The 19,811-nt window shown below is 37.1% G+C and overlaps 1 protein-coding gene across 2 annotated transcripts in view; it reads left to right on the forward strand.

Moving 5' to 3' along the window:
- Positions 1–19,811, forward strand: part of ABI3BP (ABI family member 3 binding protein) — a 142,074-nt gene that overhangs the window by 61,475 nt on the left and 60,788 nt on the right. The window contains exons 13-25 of one of the 2 annotated variants that reach the window (XM_029960708.1): positions 1,526–1,591; positions 4,281–4,355; positions 5,740–5,799; positions 6,183–6,248; positions 7,857–7,931; positions 9,867–9,932; positions 10,457–10,531; positions 15,440–15,505; positions 15,946–16,008; positions 17,048–17,107; positions 17,490–17,555; positions 18,589–18,663; positions 19,693–19,767. In XM_029960708.1, coding sequence (XP_029816568.1) covers positions 1,526–1,591; positions 4,281–4,355; positions 5,740–5,799; positions 6,183–6,248; positions 7,857–7,931; positions 9,867–9,932; positions 10,457–10,531; positions 15,440–15,505; positions 15,946–16,008; positions 17,048–17,107; positions 17,490–17,555; positions 18,589–18,663; positions 19,693–19,767 — 888 coding nt within the window. The remainder of the gene's footprint in view (positions 1–1,525; positions 1,592–4,280; positions 4,356–5,739; positions 5,800–6,182; positions 6,249–7,856; positions 7,932–9,866; positions 9,933–10,456; positions 10,532–15,439; positions 15,506–15,945; positions 16,009–17,047; positions 17,108–17,489; positions 17,556–18,588; positions 18,664–19,692; positions 19,768–19,811) is intronic. The other variant, XM_029960709.1, reaches the window with a different exon arrangement.

A 19,811-nucleotide genomic window follows, 5' to 3' on the forward strand; every position in this document is an offset into this window, starting at 1 on the left:
AAAGAAGGAGTTCATTGTGTGAGGCTGGGCCCAGCCACTGGGTCAGCTGGAGTGTCTATGAAGTCAATACTGAAGTCAAAGATATTCTGTAGGAGTGAGGGGGTGGTTATTCAGAGGAGGTTTCTCTGCACCGTGCCTCTGCATGCCTCGATCTCCTGCTGTTATAAAATCAGCAAGGAAAGCAAAATTTAATTTACGAAGTTCAAGTGCCTGTGACCTATATTCTGCCCTAGTGCCCCTGAAGACTTTTTTTTTCCTTTATTTTTTCTATCTTGATTGTGCTAGAGGGAGATACCTCCTTTGTTTTATAAACTTCCTGTGTGGTCAGCATATTTTGAATTCAAATGTTTCTGAAAAGATAGCTTTGTTAACATGCCTTCAATGTTCTGATACCTTTGAGAAATCTCTCATAGTTCTTACTGGATGTGAATGGATCAATGGAAACTTTTACCAAAAGCTGTGAATCATATGGCTTTTGGTATTATTTTCTTAACTACAAATATAGACCAGAGTGGTTCCAGTCGCAAACCTACAATGGTCATCTGGTCCAACTTCTGAGTCCAACTATATCAGGATAGTAACCTGAAATTATAATTGCTAATGTGATAAAATGGATTGAAAATAAATAGGAAAGCAGATCCAACATATGAAATAAAAGTCTGTTCACGTTTTAGCATATATTCATATTATATTGCCTACATTGGAAATGAACCACACACCTACTTATTTCAATGTTTTTACAATCTCAAGCATTCAGAGAAGTTTAAATTTTAAATTCAGGCACGACTGCTTTTCAAAAAAACTCAACTTGATAAACACCACTTAAAAATAAAGATGGAAATTTTCAAATACATTATAACCTAAGTGGGCATAAGGGACTGGTGCAGATGAGTTTACTGGAAAGAATAGTACTTATTGGCCAGTACACACTGAATAGGATCTGTTTCTTAGAAGCAGGACAGTAGAGCAAAACCTGCACATGGTGAAAATTTGTTCACAATGGCTTTTAGGTAAGAATGCCCAACTCCATCTTGATTCTCTGTTTTCATTAAAGCACACTTCAGTTTATCCATACTTCAAAGTTAAATAAACAGAAGTACTTTGTAATAGTCTTCATTACAGATAACAGATAAAAGGTGCTGTTTGCTAATGTTTCACAATTATTTCACTAGCTTCATTGTACTACTCTTTTCTTATCTTTTCCCATTACAACTCCTTTAAAAAAAGTTGTACATAATGTAATAGTGACCAGTTTGTACAGACCTGCAAGTGCTGTGAATATTAAAGGTCATGTGTTTGGGTTGTAGCTGCCTTGCTGTGAATAAGAACTGCTTAAGTAATATGGATTCAGCTTGATTAGATAACGCATGCCAAAATATGAATGGGGTAAAAATTAATAGAACAAAAAGACCTTCAAACCAAACAAAAACTTTCTAGTTACAGTGGGTGAAATTAGATTTTGTATCACTTGTAAGGGGACTGTCTGTCTTGGAATGATAAAAATTTTTTTCATGTTTGCTCTTAGCTACTCAGAGTCCAGCCTTGAAACCCATAACTCTACCTTCTGCAGAAGCCAGAGAGATGGAAATGGGTAATTAGCAGATTAGTTTTATGACTTTTCTTTCCCATTATCTTAGCATCATGTAGATCTGCAAATGGTAATCTTAAGATCTGCTTTAGAACCTCGGCTATCAACACTCACAGAGAGCTGATTATTCACCATTCTTGTGTCTGTGTAACCAGCTGAAAATCTTGTTTGTTATTGGCTAAAAAACTGCTTAAAGAAAGTGTTGTCATATCTTGTCAATACCTGTCTTTCTGTAGAGCTGCAGCTCTTACCTAGAATTCCTTGCTGGTGAGAGTCCTTTCAGGCATGTGGAACTTGCATTTCAGGCCAGAGAACTGTATTGCCAGCCATCATCTCCTGTTGTCATGGCAGTTGTCTCATGTCTCATTTTAGACCGTCTACCATCTTGCTTAGCTTTGCTCTGGAATTGCACAGCCTTCACTAAGCTATTCAGAGCTAATCCATCAAGTCACGGGGTCTCTCAGCATTTTAAGCTCAGATTCTTTTTTCAGCTTTTGAGGAAAAACAGCCTGTTTCTTCGGGATCCGAACCACCTGGTACCATAGAAGTCCAACCAACCAGATCCAGTAATGGTTTCTCATAAGGTTAATCCTCCTGACAGTTAGGAATTTTTAGAGGAGACATAGTGCCTCTCATTAAATAGTTTGTTTAGTTTGACATAAAGGAAGAATAACTGTAGGTATGAAAGTGCTGCATCAAAATATCAGATTTTTTAAAGAAATTTTATATGAAATACTGAACTAGTAGTTCAGAGGTTTTTCCGTATTTGGCAACAGCATGTAATTCTCAGTTTTAAAATTAAATTAGACTTACTGTAAATATCAAATTTAAATAGGTCTGTCCACACCTGAGATTCGTAAGTGGAATATCCTGCTTTACTGAAATATTCAGAGTTGCAAGAGATGAATGGAAACTTCAGAAAATCCAACATATTTTGAAACTGTAGCTCTTCTTTTAGCCTTTCTGTGTAAATCTAGACATAAATCTAAGTGCCCAGATTTCAAAAATAGCACTATAAAAGCATATCATTGAAGATTCAGACACTGTCTTGGTACTTCGAAAATTTCTATCCATTAATGAGGGGGACATTGATTGCAGCTGTCCACCATTACACATCTGACAAAAGGCAGTTTATATGTTTCATTTGGTCCAGTTCTTGTTTTGTCATCCTCTTCCCTTCTCCAGTTTCAACACCACTATATCCTCTTTCCTGATCCTAGGAGCTCTAAACAAAAATTTCATGCAGTCCCAGTTTGCTACATTTTGTTTATAATTTGTTCTCCTATTTTGAATAGCCTTGTATTTCTCTTTTTTAACTCTATACTTCAACTTCTTTTTGTGTGATTCTGAGAACAGTTTGGTCATTAATTGCATTATGTATCTGTTTATTAGTGCATGTTCTTGGAAATAATTTTCAAGTCACAATTGGTTATTGTACATTTCAGACTCTACCTTTCTGTGGAACATAATGCGTTAAATATTACCCAGAGGTTTTGTCAACTCATAAAAGAATACAATCCTGTTTCAGGATGGTTCTTGTCACTTCAAAACAGGATTGTTTTGAATAGAGCTGTCAAATACAGCAGAATTTTTGCTTTTATTTTCCGGCTTCACATGACTTTCTTCATATTATTTCTACTCCCCAAACTTTTACATCTTCAGAAATACCAGGCACTGGCAAATTATAATAATATTATTTCAGAAGCATGCCCATTTGATTGGTTGGTACCAAAAAGTTTATTACTGCTTCCGTGTCAACAATTTCAGACAACTGTTGCATATTACTTGCCTTGGGTGTTGCCCTATGTTTTATTTTTTCAAATTCTGTGTCGGCATCATCATTCCTGGGACCAGGCACACACAGGTTTGTAGAAAGACTGCAAGTAGCTTAAAGAATACTGCAGTATTGATCAAATAGCTGTATTAAGAAAAGATTTAAATTTTGCAAAACTTAAGACTATTACAGTCAAGTAAAATATGCTACTTTTTAGGGATAAGATTTTCTTCTTCTTTCTTGCTTTCTGTCAGTTTTTCAGTGTTCATAAACATTTTGCTGTGAGTTTTCCTGTGTATTGCCTTAAAATAAGAAAGTTATGGCATCTCAGACTAGAGCTTTCTAACTAAGCTATACTTTGAGTTATAGCTTTGGAGATAGGTTGTTTTTCCTGTAGTCTTTGGTATGTGAGGATGCTTAAGCTTTTTAAGCATTTCTTGAGCATGAAGAAGTTAAGAGGTGAGGGCAATGGAGAAGGGGTAGAAGGAGGTGAAGGGGGAAGGAAAGCAGTTTATTGCCCAAGTCTTCTTTGACCAATGCAGCCATAGTCTGCTAAATTCTATGCTGAATAATCTACTGGTTCTTGGCACACCAATACTGTTCATGTTTTTATCAGCAGGCCCACTGACTGTTTTCTGGATCAAAAGGTGTTTTCTTACTATCTACCACTCATAATGTGCTAAGATTATTAAGCAGTAACAAGAATTCTCATTAGTATGAATAATTAGGTCACCTGGTTTTCACATCAACTTCTACACCAGCCTACCAGTCCACGACACAGAGTAATGTTAGCTGATTTGCACACAGTTTTCCCTGTTCTTCCATCTTAACAAAGCAACATTTGTCTGCTGAGTCCTGTGCTATCCAAGTAGCTCTTGAGGCAATTTTAAGCCTTTTAACACAAGATTATCTTTTCAGATTTAGGTGAAAGGAAGACTCTTCCTTCAAGATCCACAACATCTGGCATACCAGAAATGCCACCAATCTCATCTGGTAATTACCTCTCTCTTCATTGTAGTTCTCCTGACATCTAGTCAGTCTCGCAAAAGACACAGCAATGCTTTGCCAAATGGAGGTCTTAGAAATTCTGTTTTCTTCTGTATGAAAGTGTAACTGGAGAGAGAGACCAGTCGTGTCTGCTGCAACATTTGAGAAATTTGAAAAGAAATGTTGGAATGATAGGACTAAAATTTTTTATGTTGGTAAACAATTAGCTAGGTTGTCCTGTGGAGTTGTTGTTCAGGTTTTTTGTAAAGAATTTTGTGTGTGTCTATATGGAGACCCATTTTTAGGAGTAGTTAAATTAGTGTTAACATGTCAGATTTGTTCCTTTTGTACATTGAATGCAAAAGCATCTCCATAGGTGGAAAAAATATTTATCTGCTGTTCAAAAGAGAACCCCATGAGATTTTAACCATGGGAAAATGCAAGTTAGTTATTTGATTAGTGAGTCATTGCATGTTACTAGAAAAGGATCAAGTCGAAGGGAACTGAATCAAAGGGTTTCCATTTCCAAAGGTTGGGTTTATCAAAATATTCCAGAGGAATCACTAAGCACCACTTCCTTATTACCAGCAACTTCATTCTTGTGCATGTTTATAAACTGTCACCAAGTCTTGCCTCCCTTGCATCTGAAGCCAAGTCCAAAGAAATGGGCAAAAGTGAGCAGTGCTGATAAGTATATATATATATATATACTGTAGATTTAACACTGGGTTATGTATTGAGTTGTGCATTTTCCTTGTGCAAGATCAGGATAAGAGAGTGTAAGGGAGTCACTTCAGTGAAGTTACATGTCCTTCAGTGTGCGAAGAGATGTCAGATTGTACAAGTTTAAGTTGTTGTAAGATGTGCTAGAATAATGCAGAAATGTTTTCACTGGTCACTTATTTGCAAGCATTTCTCTACAGATAGAGAAATTCTCTACACTGTCCCTTATTAGTGGCAGGGACAGTAATTTCTGACCCATAGAATGAAGGATTTTGTTGCTTGTTGGGAAAAGTGAGATCAGACCTTGAATTCTAAATACAAAGATGTGATTCTCAGTTCTCATGTTACTATGCAATTACTATTAGCAATTAGATGTATGCAATTACATCTTTAAAGGACATGTAAGGAGGGGTTGGGTGAATTAGACACAGGCATTTTTATGCTGATAGAGAGCCATTTAGTTACTGAGATTCAAGGACTATTGTGATACTTGCAACCACAACAAGACAGTTGACTCTTGATTTGATCACTGAGTCACAAGGTAATGCCAGGAAAAAGCATGTGTGACCCTAAATACAGATATCTGGGGGCTGGGAATTGATGCTGCTTGTACTGCTGTGGCAAGGCTCAGTGGATATCTCAAGATCATTTCCATGTCTGACTGTAGCACCCAAGAGACCAGCCCTGGAATCGACCTTGTCTGCTTCACCAGAAACCACAAGGATGGGTAAATAGCCAGCCATTCCCTTCCTTCCTGCATCACTTTGGCAATGCTTTTCCCTACAGTGGTGAGCCTGTTCTGATGTGCTGATGTCCTGAGATGTGGGGTCAATGATGTGGTTGGACCTCCATGGCTCCTTATTAGAAATTGTTACACATGTGAGCTTTCTGTGGCCTTTTCTGGGGTTCCATTTCTAGGTTTCCTTTGACACCTTGGGCCACCTCTGCCAATTGAAAGACAGCAATCCTGCTACTGCAGAGAGTGATGCTGTGACAGGGGAGCCTGGCCCAAGCAGGGCCATGTCTCCTTTTCTGTAGCTCTGTCTTGATATGACCCTGCAACAGCAGCCTGTCTGAGGACCTGAAGATGGTTTTTGTGTTTGATCTTAGCTACTCGAAGACCAAGGCTGAAGTCCACCACTCCTTCCTCCCTGGCAACCAAGCAAACTGTGATGGGTAACTAGCAAACCTCTTCTTTGTCCATTGTCTGCCATCTCCCTCGCTCCCCATCACGCCTCTCACCCCAAACCACCTGGCATCCTTCTCATCTCCCATGGACAAGATGAAGAGCTTGGCAGCTGGCTTGCTGGTTCTGCAATTCTGCTGTTTGATCTCATGCTTTTTCCATTGCTGACAAGTATTTTCTGCAGGAAGCATGTGACATCTTGCAGAGAGACCACGTGATTGCACCTTGCCTTCAGCTCCATCCCCCTGCTTCTTTGTGTGTTGGGAGCGGGTCTTGCCTTCTCTGTTCCAATATGACAGCATTTTTCAGAGGCAAATCCCATCGGGGCTGGCACAAGAGGACAGCACAGCAGTTCAACCACCCTTCAGGGAGTCCTGGTCCAAGGGTGCAGCTGTTTGTTGCTTCCTCACTGACTTTCAAGGTGGCTGGTTGTCTTCTGCCCATGGCTTTACATTGCCATCACCTGGGCATGGGAACGCTCTGCTCTGCTGCTGCTTTTGAGGTCATGTTAGGGTTTTAAGCTCGATGCCTCTTTACAGCTTTTGGTGAATCATGGCATGTTTCTTCAAGGTTGAAGACACCAGCAGCGTTTGGTGGTAATGATATTTCTTTGCAGGTCTGGTAATGATGCAAGATGGGAATTGTCCCAAGAGATCTTGTGCTTTTAGTCAAACTTATTTCTCTTGGGGTAAAGTGTAAGTGTAGAGATGTAAAGGACATATGTGAAAAGCCATATTTATTTCAATCATTGAATACAGCACTTGGCAACAATGGGTGGAGGTGCTTTTGGCAAGAGCTTCTTTCACAGTAGCAGGTATGCAAGACAAGTCCTGTGTCCTGGCATTACTTTGTGGCCCGTGTGGTAACAAAGCATTTTGTGAGCAGGCTGGTAAACCTAAAATCTGAAGTAGAGTCCAAGTTAAAAGTGGAATGAACAATATGAAATACCTTGGTACTTTTGTCTGTAGCAGTCTTGCTTTTATATCAGCTGAGATATGTCATGCACTTCATGGTCTTTTTCAGGGAAATTACATTCCTTACCTTCCTTTACTTAAAGTAATTTTTTGACTTTCTTGCTTTTACAGTGGAGAAATTAGATTACTTGTAATTATAACAAAGCATACAAATTTGGCTGGGCTAAGAATATTCCTTTCTCTTTCCCTGCGTGGTGATGTCTTAATCACTTTTTGTTCTTTTATTTTTGCTAATTTTTTAATTGGATTTTTTTTCTGTGTCTTCATTTCATAAATTTACTTCCTTTTTTCTTCCCTTTGCCCGTTTTTTTTGCAATTTTTCAGGTGTTTTTTTGCATTTCTACTAACCTTTTGGGAATTTTTTCCATTTAACTTATGTCATCCCATTGAATTTTTTGCATCATATTTATGTGTTTTTACACTTCTTTGCATATTAACCTTTCTTTTTAAAATTCTGCTCATTTTACAGAATATGTTTTTATGTTTTTTTCAATTCTTTATTTATTATTTCAGTTCTTTATTTCATTATTTGTAGTCTAAACCATCAAATCCACGGTTGCAGGTGATCCCATGGTGCGATGGTTGATGTATTATTTAAATAATAAGCCACAATTTTTTTTCCAGCCTCCCATGACTTTCTTCATGTTACTTCCACTCCCCAAACTTCCACATCTGCAAAAATGTCAGATCGAGAGACTGGTAAATTGCATTTATTTTATTTCCTATCCTTTGTTTTTCTTGATATATAAGTGATATTATTCTGATGTTTATTTGTCCCATATTTTTAATGTTGCCTCCAGTGGTCTTTCATTTGGTCATTAAGGCTTCATGTTATTTGTAATAGTTGTGAGTGTCCAGCAGTTTTGGCCTCAAGTAAGTGATCCTGATTCCATCCGGCTATTTCAGGCTCGTATCATGTTACTGAAGGGTTGTGATGGGGAGTGTGGGGCAGAATTTAGCACTTGAAAGGAAACTGTCAGGCTTTGATGAATTTTGGGTTGTCAGCATAACAGCTATCCTTTGAGGAGGGAATGGTTTTCTTTAGCTAGTACGCACTTTTTAAAGACATTTGTTGTTTGAACATTTGTTTCCTGTTATAACTTTTTTAAGTAGTCTCTAATATTCAAAAGACCGCTGCATTACAGCTTTTTGGCGTTAAAGGTTATTTTTACAGTTACTTCTGCTAATAATTTATCACTTCTCCCCATGTATTTATGAAGAATATAGGGTCTTAGGCACAATATATGCATTTGTATTAGGCCATGAGATTTTTCCCAGAATATAATCCTAAAAAATAGTAGAGAGTTGCTGTGAGTTTCTCGTCTGTGCTTCTGCTCATGCTAGCATGATTTAGGCAAGTGATATTTTATAATATCAGTTTATCAAACATCATTCTCTTTCCGGGGATGAACCAAGTGAAATGGGGTAAATGAGCATTGACATATTTTGTCATCTGGAGATTAGCTTATTACAATACACATACGCTATTCATGTTTTCTCTAGTCTTACTTGTTAAGGTTTTTTGGCCCACATTCTTTTAGTTTCTCACTACAGATAAATGTAGCAAACCTTAGCTTTTATCTACTGCAGAATTCACACTGAACACAAACATGATGCAGCTGTGCTAATACTCCAAGGGTGGTGCTGACAGTTATCCTGCCTCTGCATGAATACCATATTTTTGTTTCCTTTTGAAGTTGAGAACTCCATTTTTCCAAGGTCATTTTGGTCAAATCAAACTATCTTCATTAGGTAGAAGAGTTTTAGCAGTTAGTCAGGCATGGCTTTACTGTTCTCTGTGGCATTATTCTTGCCAAACTACTACAGAATTCTCTTTTGATGTAAAGAATTGGGCTACTTAGATTTCTTACTACTTGGCCTTCAACTTTAATCAGTCATGAGTGTTCTTAACATCAGGAACACCTACTGTTCAGTTTTTCATATAACACTGCCCATAGAGATAGAGCATGTTTCTTTCATGCTTACTGCATAATATCTGTATTGGAAATGGTGGTCTTGGGGATCTAATAGAATCTGATTTTTTTCTGAGTTTGTTTTTTCATTAAAATGCTATCAGAAAAGCATAAAGATAATTTTTAAGCCATTTTCTGCCGAAGGATGATCAGTTTCTGTAAGCCTGTTTCTATCAAAGTATCTTTGTGGCAGTTGGAGGAAAAATGTGATCCCTGGGCAAAATACAAATTTATAGATCATGTTCAGGAAAGTGTTTTGATACCATTTATGTGAAAAGGGTCTGCATGTTGTATCAAAATAATATTGGACTTTTGCAGCTCTTTATTTAAAAGACTTATCTGAAACACCCAAACTAAAGAGTAAAGGAGAAGAGGCTTGCTGTCAGCTGTTGCTATTGGATAGAATTTTAAAATCAGATGCAGAGAGCTGGCCTTGTAATAAATGCGTCAGAATTAGATGTTATGTATCAAAAAAAAAAAAAAAAAACCCAAACCCACAAGATGAAGAATGGAGTAGGCCACCACAGAATCAATTAGAAGTGTGTATGCAAGAAATCTAAAGTAAGTTTAGATCCATCAGACATGCTAAGGGCCAAAAATCACCTTATCTAAAGACTGATGTCACTTATTGTTTCAAGATTTTTTTCATATTTGACCTTAGCTACCCAGGGACCAAGCCTGAAATTCACTTCTCATCCCTCCACGGAAACCAGAGGGAGCATGATTGGTAAATAGCATACCATTGCATCAGCTTTTCTAGCCCTTACCATCACTTGCATTGGCTGTGGACAGTGCTAAGATTCATTCAGACATGTTGCTTTGAAGACTACTTGATGCTAGGCTTTCCCTCCACCCCACTCCCATCCCTGCTCAACTCGGCCATTTCTGCATAATAGAAGCTGAAGAATAATTTAGCACACTGACTGAATAACAGTCTACAAAAAACCCTCTGCTAGCTTATATTGCCTTTAATTTTCTTCTGGTAGCTGCAATTTTCATTTAAAGAATAGGTACTTTAAAACAAAGGCCAGTGAGAAGAAGAATACTTAGCATGAGCTACTTGGAATTGGCCCTACTTCATTTCACACCAGCTTCAGTGTTAATGTAGCACCTCATTTCACAGCTGATCTTTGCAGCTGCTTACAAATTGCTTGATCTCTCATCAGTGTCATCTTGAATTGCACACCAGCTACTGTCCAAATACTGCAGCTCTGAAGTCAGTTCTCGTTTTAACTCCAGATTTTCTTTCAGCTTTGGATGAAAATCAGCACATTTCCTCAACATCTGAAACATCTGGCATTCAAGAAATGCCATCAGCTGTACCTGGTAATATTTGAAAAATGTGATTTTAAATAGAAATTCCCACAGAGATTTCATCAAACATTTGGAATATTGTTAATTGAGTTGAACATGATTGAAAATAACTTCAGAACAAACACAATTCATTTGCTCTCTCAAATACCAGACTTAGGAAATATAGGAAATTTTGTGTGATGCTTTAAAACAGTAAATATTCTCTTCTAATTTTGGTCTACATTCCTGATATATTTACAGGTCTGTATTGCTGTGCTTGATGTTAATCAGCATGTCTTATTACATACAGTAGTGTTCTCTTTTTAAGTTGCGGTACCGCAGATGGGTAAGAGTGAAAGCTAATGAAAATATTTTTTTAGTCCCCTAATGAAACTATTCTGATGGTTGCAAGGGTTGAGTATGTCCCATAGAAATAATAGAATCAATAATAACGAATATATGGAGTTCAAAATAATGGAGAATAGACTCTTAAATACTTTAACCTGAGTATACTTAAAGCAGTTATTTTAAGTTAGACATTTTGCTGCCAATATTGGGAGACAGCATGGGCCCAAAACTAACGAAAACTAAAGCATGCTTATGAGATGTATTGCTATATTGCTTGAGTGCAGCTTTTGAAATAAATGGCACAACATTGTAATTAAAGAAAATATTTGCAACAAATTGATCTTAACTTGATGCTTCTATGGTAGATGTGATGCTTTCAAATACCTGTTATGCCAGACTCCAGTAAAATTAAACTGTTAGATGATGGTATTTTATTGACAATTAAATTACTCTACACCTATAAATATATAATAATCTAAAGTACGTAGTTTTCCTGTTCTTCCTTCCCAACATTTGTTCTTTAGGGTTCTACTTCCTCGATTCACAAAATAAGCTAACTTACCAGTGCCTTACAAAATGACCCTGAACAAATGCAGTTTTATCAATGCTCAAGGTTCTGCTTGGTTTACTGTACCTGCAAGAAGAAATATTTCACTTTCTTTCAATAATGACAGTTTCATCCAAAGCCTATTTCAGGTTGTTGCCAAAACTTCCTCGTAGCAAAAAGTAGACTAAATGGATATTTGACAGAAAATTTTTAGTAGCTGTCCAGTTGCCTGTAATTGCAGATTAATGGGAAAGCTTGCAGATTCCAACTAAGCATTCTTAAAATCAAGAAATAGAGATGTGTTAGGTTTATATATTTATTCTTCAGGGGTATTAATTAGTATCTATCATTAATGCGTCTTCCATACTGAGCAATAACTTATAATCAAGTACTTTAACAGAAAGTTTCAGTAATGGTTTTCCATCATGGTTTTCTATGTATTGATATAATAGCAAATTCAAGTTCAATTCTTTATTCTGCTTTCTTTGCCTATAAAGAAAGTTATACTGTACTTTTTCCAAACTAGAGGGGTCAATTTCTCAACAATTACAGTGTTTGAGAGAATGGAAAAAAATCATGCCTGATCTAGTCTGGAATTCAACATAAACATGTTGATAAGTCCTAGATTTGAAGGAGAGTTAAAAATGTGACTAAATATTATAATAATGCTTAATTTACATATTCAATCATAGACTTGAGATGGGAAACCCTAGCATGTACAGCTGTTTGTATTTAAGGGACTTGCTTAGAATAACCTAAGGAATTCTGGTTTTTGGTTTTGCATGTTTGTGCTGGGGAGGGGAGAAAGGGGAAGCGAAGAGAATGAATAGAAGGTTCTTTCAACTAAAAATAGTGAAGTTCAGCCACACAATGAGATTACTGCACTGAAATACTTGCTTGCATGTTATATCCCCTGGAGTGGGTCTCCTACTTATCCTCATGATTTCTTTTAAAAACCTATTGCTTAGTTGGTCACTTGTTAACTAGTTGTTTTTAGCAAATGTTTACTTGCCAAAGTTCTTCAAGACTGTTTCTTGAAGACTGATTAATGACTTCATATTTATTGTGCTCTACGGAGCCCTACAGCCCAAAAATCCAATGTGGTTATTGAGGTAATGACAATACTTTCAATCTAGCCTTTTTTTCCTTTAAAACCACAGTGTTACCACTCTTGTAGAGTCTGTTTAAGGATGATTTTCATGTCTGATTGAGCTGTTTTAGTTTTCAACACACTTGCTTCCATTTTTCTGATGTGAACACATTTGCTTCTAATTCTAAATGGCAAGCTAGTTAAAGAACTGTTTTGAATCAATCATTTCTTGATCAGCAACTAGAAATCATTTTTGGTACATAGTGAGAAAGGATTGATCTTTTACACCAACTTGTAAGAATTTCATTTTTCTGCTGGTGTAATTTAAACTCCAAGAAGTTCTGTATACCATCAGGGTCCTCTTGTCACCATATGGGGCCACATATCTTTCTCTTTATTCACATAATACAGAAAGGACTTTTAAGCATCCAGTACCTGGTTTGTGTTTGCAATTACATCATCTTGAACATCACAACTTGTGTGTTTGCTATCCCAGGAGCAGTTAGATTCCTCAGCATTTTAAATCCAGATTTTCTCTTCAGCTCTTAATGAAACACAGATAGTTTCAAAATTCATGTCTAAAGCATCTGGAGTCACGGAAATACCATCAATGCAGTCTGGTACTGACATTTCTTGTGAACTGAGCGTTCTTGAATTATCAAAAGAGTCCCCAGTGTGCTTTTGGTGAAATGTTGGTTTGCTTTCCTTTACTTTGGGGATAAGAACAACTGCAAGATAAAAATTCTGCATCAGGTACTTTAATTTAAGGCAATATATATATATGATGTTTAAAATGCTGGATTATGACTTTTTTTCCAAACTCTTAGTTCACTTTTGCAGTACTAATTCTTAGTATTACCCATAATTGCCATTGACCAATTATGTATTGCTTAATGTAATAGAATTTTACTATGAAACACTGTGAGACTCATAATCAAACTTCAACTTCTCCACTATGTGCAGAGTATCCTGATACAGATAGCTACTGTGTTGTTTGAAGTGTTATACCATTTTTTTATTTTATCTTTTTCTTTTTATGAAAGTGAATTTCTGTGGTTATAGGTATGTAAAACATCTTCCCAGTAAGTTACAATGTTGGAGACAGGGAGCGATATGTGTAGGAAGTTCTCTTTGTATATTTATTTTATATTGACTGTTCATGTTCAGTTTTGGTTTTAAAACAGCTTAAAAGTTGTTCAAGTTGTAAATTCTGAAGTTTCGTAGAATATTCAAGTATATTTCTAGTGGAGGAGGACTCCCTAGCTGTGGTGCAGTGACAAAATTCTTATTACAGAGATCAAAGATAGCACAGTGAAAACTGCAAACCCAAGTCCAGGAATTCTTTAGGTAGTTTGAGACCTTGATAGTCCAGATATGTCTAGGAGAAAAAAGGAATAATTTTTTTATCTGGGGAGATAAAAGGTTTGTCAGCTTTCTGCATGTTTCCTAAAGAATCAAACCAGCTTCTTTAATATTTTTTTCCTCTATAGGACACATTTAATGCTGAACACAGGAACTCTCATTTTATTCTATTGGTCTGAATCTTGTCTTCTGCTGCAAACCTCTATAGATGTTTGTAAAGGTTCTATAGTATTCCCCTGAACACTAACAGCTAGGTACTGCCTTTTATATTTGTCATATTAATTGCTGTGTTTAACACTTCTTCAAATCAGTGTTAGTAAAGGTGCAAACTTTGGCTAGGTAATTCAGAAAACATATTTGTGGAACTCTTGTTATTCCCATTTTTCAGCAAACAAAATTAAGATGGAGAGGACAGTAAACAGCACAGAGCCACAGAGAAGAGTGTAGTCAAATGCATCTTTGAAAGGGAGAAATTTTGGAAACTCTTTCAATAGATCCCCTATTAATCTACCCTACAAACCTTGGATTCATTTTTGAAGGATTTTATTTGCTGAGAGTGTAGGAGTCTAATAAGAACAAGAATTCCATGTTCATAATTTTCTCTTTTTTGGTCCATCAAATTTACACTCTTCTACTTTTCCCATGTTCTTGCAAGTGTGATGGCAATTTTAAAATTTCGATTCCACTTTCTGAGGTAACCTGTTTGACCTATCACTGCTTGGGTTAAGAATTTGCTGTATTCTTTAATGAGATACTCTGTATTTTTCAATAATATATTCCTATGCAAGAAAAGGGATTTTTATTATGATCTTTGCATTTCACTGTTCTCGTTTACATATCTGCTCACTGATAACTGGAAATAGATGTGACTTTTAGCTTATACTTGTCTTACAGCGTGGATATGAAATTCTGTCTGTTCGAAGTCTTTCATACCATTTCAGGATGAAAACTTGTAAACTCCTGTAAATTAAGGAACTGCTGGTCTATTAGAGATTCTTACAGATTTTAGTTAAGAAAGCACAAGTTTTTTTTCGCCTACCAGTTGGCTCATCTCTTGAAGGAAATCCTTTTTAAGTTCACCTTAATTCATTTTTCAGCAGAGAAGCTATTGTTTCCGCTTTTTTTTTCCCAGGCGTGTATTTTTTTAGACTCAAAGTTCAGGTTTTTAAGTGTAGTGACGTATATAATAATCAGTGCTAGTTAATTCTTTTTTAGATTAAATATATATCCAAAACTTGACAGTATCTTCGATGCACATTCTGGCTGCATATTCATTGACTACTTTTCAATATATAGTTTGAATGTAGTTGTTTGCTGCCTGAAAATGGATTTTGGAGTCTGTCAGTTACTGCTGTTAAAAGGCAGCTCTGAAGCATCATGACTGCCAATAGTGTGCAATAGGGGTAGTGTTTAACTAGTGGTTGGGTGCTTTTTTGATAATAGAGAGTGACAAAAAAACAGATGTACGATTTATTTGGTAGAAAGAGTATACCCAAATAAATATTGATTTATTTGGATGTGATTAAAGCAATGCTTTCATACGCATAAAGAGATTGCCCTCACATCTCAAGATAGTTTCCATCTCTAATCTTAGCTCTCCCAAGACCAGTCCTGGAGCCCACAACTTTTCCATTCCTGAAAACCACGAGGACAGTGAAGGGTAAACAGTGATTCCATCATAATTGCTATCACTTTGAAATACTTAAATATGAAAAGCTGTATTTTAAAATGTAGTCAACACATTTCAATTTTTTTTCCTGGTAGTGGCAATGTCAAATATGTCAGCAGGATGATCAGTCATTTATATAAAATATAACGAGACACTTAATTTTTAAGATTCGTGATCACTTTTCATAATTTTTTGCTCTATAGGCTTAGTTCACTAGATTAACTGTATTCTGTAGTCTGTATTCTACAGACTAACTCAACTAAACCACCCAGATTTAAAAATGGAATAATCCTGTAATGAATGCAAATAGTTATATAAAAAAACCCTGAATGTAATATAGGCTTGATTCATCTAAAACTCTGTACTAACATTGCTTCGAAAAAAAGTGTTTGTCTCTATTTTCTGAAGGCAGTTTTCTGATTTAATCTTAGTTACTCAGAGACCAAAGCTGAAACCTACTTCCCCTCACTTTGCAAGGCAAGGAACAGTGGAGGGTAAATATTATATTTTCATTTATTTGCTTTTTCTGTGCCGTCACTTGACATCATTTTCATCTGCTTTGAGCAATACCTAGGTTTGTTAACGCACTATAAAACATTTGCCTTACTCATGATAATTATGATGTTTGAACCAATGCTTTTTTCCATCACTTGAAAAATCAGTTTTGAAGGGACCGGTGACAAAAAGAATTTGTCATAAAATTCCTGTGTGTCTCTAGGTGAAGTTTTTATTTTGAAAATTCTTTCTAGAACTAAATATTCCAATATGGTAGAAACATAATTTTACTTCCTCTTACTAATGTGGTATAGATGTCTTATGGATTCCTTAGAGTACATAAGTTAATTTTTCCTTATTTGATGAGCACTGAAGTTCAAGCTTGATGAACAGGCATGTTAATCATTGGCTCAGGTACTAATTGTAAAGAAGAACAAGAATTATCATATACCACGGGGAGTGGAGAGGCCTTTCATGTGAGGTCTATTCTATGTAAAAACAATAATAGTAGTGAAAACAGTAAGAAATTACCTATTTGCAAAAATTATTGAACTTTTAAGAAGGGTTGGACTTATGACTGGATATTGATAGTATAATGTGCAGTTTCTTCCTTCATGCTAGAATAATTACTAATTATTAATTAGTATTTGCAGTTGCTTGCATTGGGGACATGCCCAGAACATGTCATGTTGAATTTCAAATTCTAAGATGAGTCCTAACTCCGTTGTTCTCTCTGCAATTACGGTTGTTTCAGCATCTTTCAAGGAAACGTAAGGAGGGGTTGGGTGAATTAGACACTTAGGAATTTTTATGCTGATGGAGAGCAATTTAGTTACTGAGGTTCAAGGACTATTGTGGTACTTGCAACCACAACAAGACAGTTGACTCTTGATTTGATCACTGAGTCACAAGGTAATGCCAGGGAAAAGCATGTGTGGCCCTAAATACAGATATCTGGGGGCTGGGAACTGATGCTGCTTGTACTGCTGTGGCAAGGCTCAGTGGATATCTCAAGATCATTTCCATGTCTGACTGTAGCACCCAAGAGACCAGCCCTGGAATCGACCTTGTCTGCTTCACCAGAAACCACAAGGATGGGTAAATAGCCAACCATTCCCTTCCTTCCTTCCTCACTTTGGCAATGCTTTTCCCTACAGTGGTGAGCCTGTTCTGATGTGTCGATGTCCTGAGAAGTGGGGTCAATGATGTGGTTGGACCTCCATGGCTCCTTATTAGAAATTGTTACACATGTGAGCTTTCTGTGGCCTTTTCTGGGGTTCCATTTCTAGGTTTCCTCTGACATCTTGGGCTACCTCTGCCAATTGAAAGACAGCATCCTGCTACTGCAGAGATTGATGCTGTGACAGGGGAGCCTGGCCCAAGCAGGACCATGTCTCCTTTTCTGTAGCTCTGTCTTGATATGACCCTACAACAGCAGCCTGTCTGAGGACCTGAAGATGGTTTTTGTGTTTGATCTTAGCTACTCGAAGACCAAGGCTGAAGTCCACCACTCCTTCCTCCCTGGCAACCAAGCAAACTGTGATGGGTAACTAGCAAACCTCTTCTTTTTCCATTGTCTGCCATCTCCCTTGCTCCCCATCACGCCTCTCACCCCAAACCACCTGGCATCCTTCTCGTCTCCCATGGACAAGATGAAGACCTGTTGGTGCAGCTTGGCTTGCTGAAGCACTCACCACACTGGTTCTGCAATTCTGCTGTTTGATCCCATGCTTTTTCCATTGCTGACAAGTATTTTCTGCAGGAAGCATGTGACATCTTGCAGAGAGACCACGTGATTGCACCTTGCCTTCAGCTCCATCCCTCTGCTTCTTTGTGTGTTGGGAGCGGGTCTTGCCTTCTCTGTTCCAATATGACAGCATTTTTCAGAGGCAAATCCCATCGGGGCTGGCACAAGAGGACAGCACAGCAGTTCAACCACCCTTCAGGGAGTCCTGGTCCAAGGGTGCAGCCGTTTGTTGCTTCCTCACTGACTTTCAAGGTGGCTGGTTGTCTTCTGCCCATGGCTTTACATTGACATCACCTGGGCATGGGAACACTCTGCTCTGCTGCTGCTTTTGAGGTCATGTTAGGGTTTTAAGCTCGATGCCTCTTTTCAGCTTTTGGTGAACCATGGCATGTTTCTTCAAGGTTCAAGACACCAGCAGTGTTTGGTGGTAATGATATTTCTTGCAGGTCTGGTAATGATGCAAGATGGGAATTGTCCCAAGAGATCTTGTGCTTTTAGTCAAACTTATTTCTCTTGGGACCTACACTGGAGAAAAGTGTAAGCGTAGAGATGAAAGAGTCATATGTTACTTCAGGCATTGGATATGGCAGTTTCACATTTCTTGTAATGTGATGTCTTCTTCATATTTCTTGTAACTGCTTCTTCATTTTTTGCATCAGCAGTGCATCTTCACACATTTACATTAGAAAATCCATTGCATGTGCATTTGAGACATTTTCTTCTCTCATGTCCTAGTTTCTTAGTAACATGTTGAAATCTGTTCAGTCTATATGTTTAGATGATGCCAAAAAGAATGTTTTGTTTTGGTTGTGTTGTTGTTTTTTTTTTCCAGCTTCACTGGACTCTAATCATATTACTTTCCTGTCCCAAACATCTGCATCTGCAGAAATATCAAAAATAGAGACTGGTAAATCATATTTATGATACTTCCATAACTTAGTATTTGGTTTTGCATCAAGGATTTTACAGTTAGAGGCTGTTTGCTCTCATTGCTTAGTGTTGTCTGAAGTGGAATTTTGTCTCAGTGTCTGATAGTTAGGCTCTATAACTACCTGGTGATATTCTGTGGCATAGGATTAAATAAATAGTAACCACAGCATTTAATATTATTTGGTGTTGTTTTAATCTCTTGAATATAAGGACCAATAGCTAAATGGATTAATTATCAGTTATGAAGATATATTCTTAACTTGGATATTTTGCCATAAGGTATTTTCAGTTAACTGCATAGTACAGATTATTTTGCAGTTTTCTCTATTTCTAAACATTTCTTTCAAGTTATGTTGTTATTTCACTTCTGAACTTTTCTTACTGGGGTTATAGGTATTCAAGATTAAATTTGTATTCATAGTGAGAGATGAGAAGGAGAATTATCCTAAACCTGGAAGTTAGTATTCCAGCAGTATTGTTTTGGATTTGCTGCCTCACTGTATGACTCTATCACAATAGTTGTGTTAATTTATATTATGTCAATTAGATAAAATATCACAAATGACAAATTGCATGATATATTAAAATCTGTAACTCAAAATACTGACATCTGCTGTATCGAAACAAGCAAAGCTTTGGCAATAGAAATACCTGGTTGTAGAAATTCATATTTGTTTGTATTTAAAGTATGTAGGTCTCTTGGTGCAGGTGAAGTCAAAAGCACAGGGTTTTCCTGTTACATGTGCACAGATAGACCAATTGACTCCTCTTGATGTCTGCTTTAGGGAGACTGCAGTTTCTGCAGGGTGTGTCTTTTAGGTGCATGCGACATCTTCAAAACTTTGAGGTTTTGTTCCTCTCTTTTCAAGCTGGAAATCTCGTGAATTTATTGTAGTGGTGTTGGCATCTTGCAGAGCAATGTAAAACAATCTTTCTGATTCCTCCCCCCCTTTCATGTATCTACATCATATGAATCTGTCTCAGGGGTATTTACATTTTTCTGCAGCTACAAGTTCAGCTGACCTGGAAAAATCTATGCCTTCACTTTCCAGAACACCTCACGTGTTAACAACAACTACGGGTAACAGTAACGCATTAGCTTTTCCATTAAACTCCTTTTGATGT

Source organism: Manacus vitellinus, unplaced genomic scaffold (genome assembly GCF_001715985.3).
Source record: "Manacus vitellinus isolate BGI_N305 unplaced genomic scaffold, ASM171598v3 scaffold_28_pilon, whole genome shotgun sequence".
NCBI classification, from domain to species: domain Eukaryota; kingdom Metazoa; phylum Chordata; class Aves; order Passeriformes; family Pipridae; genus Manacus; species Manacus vitellinus.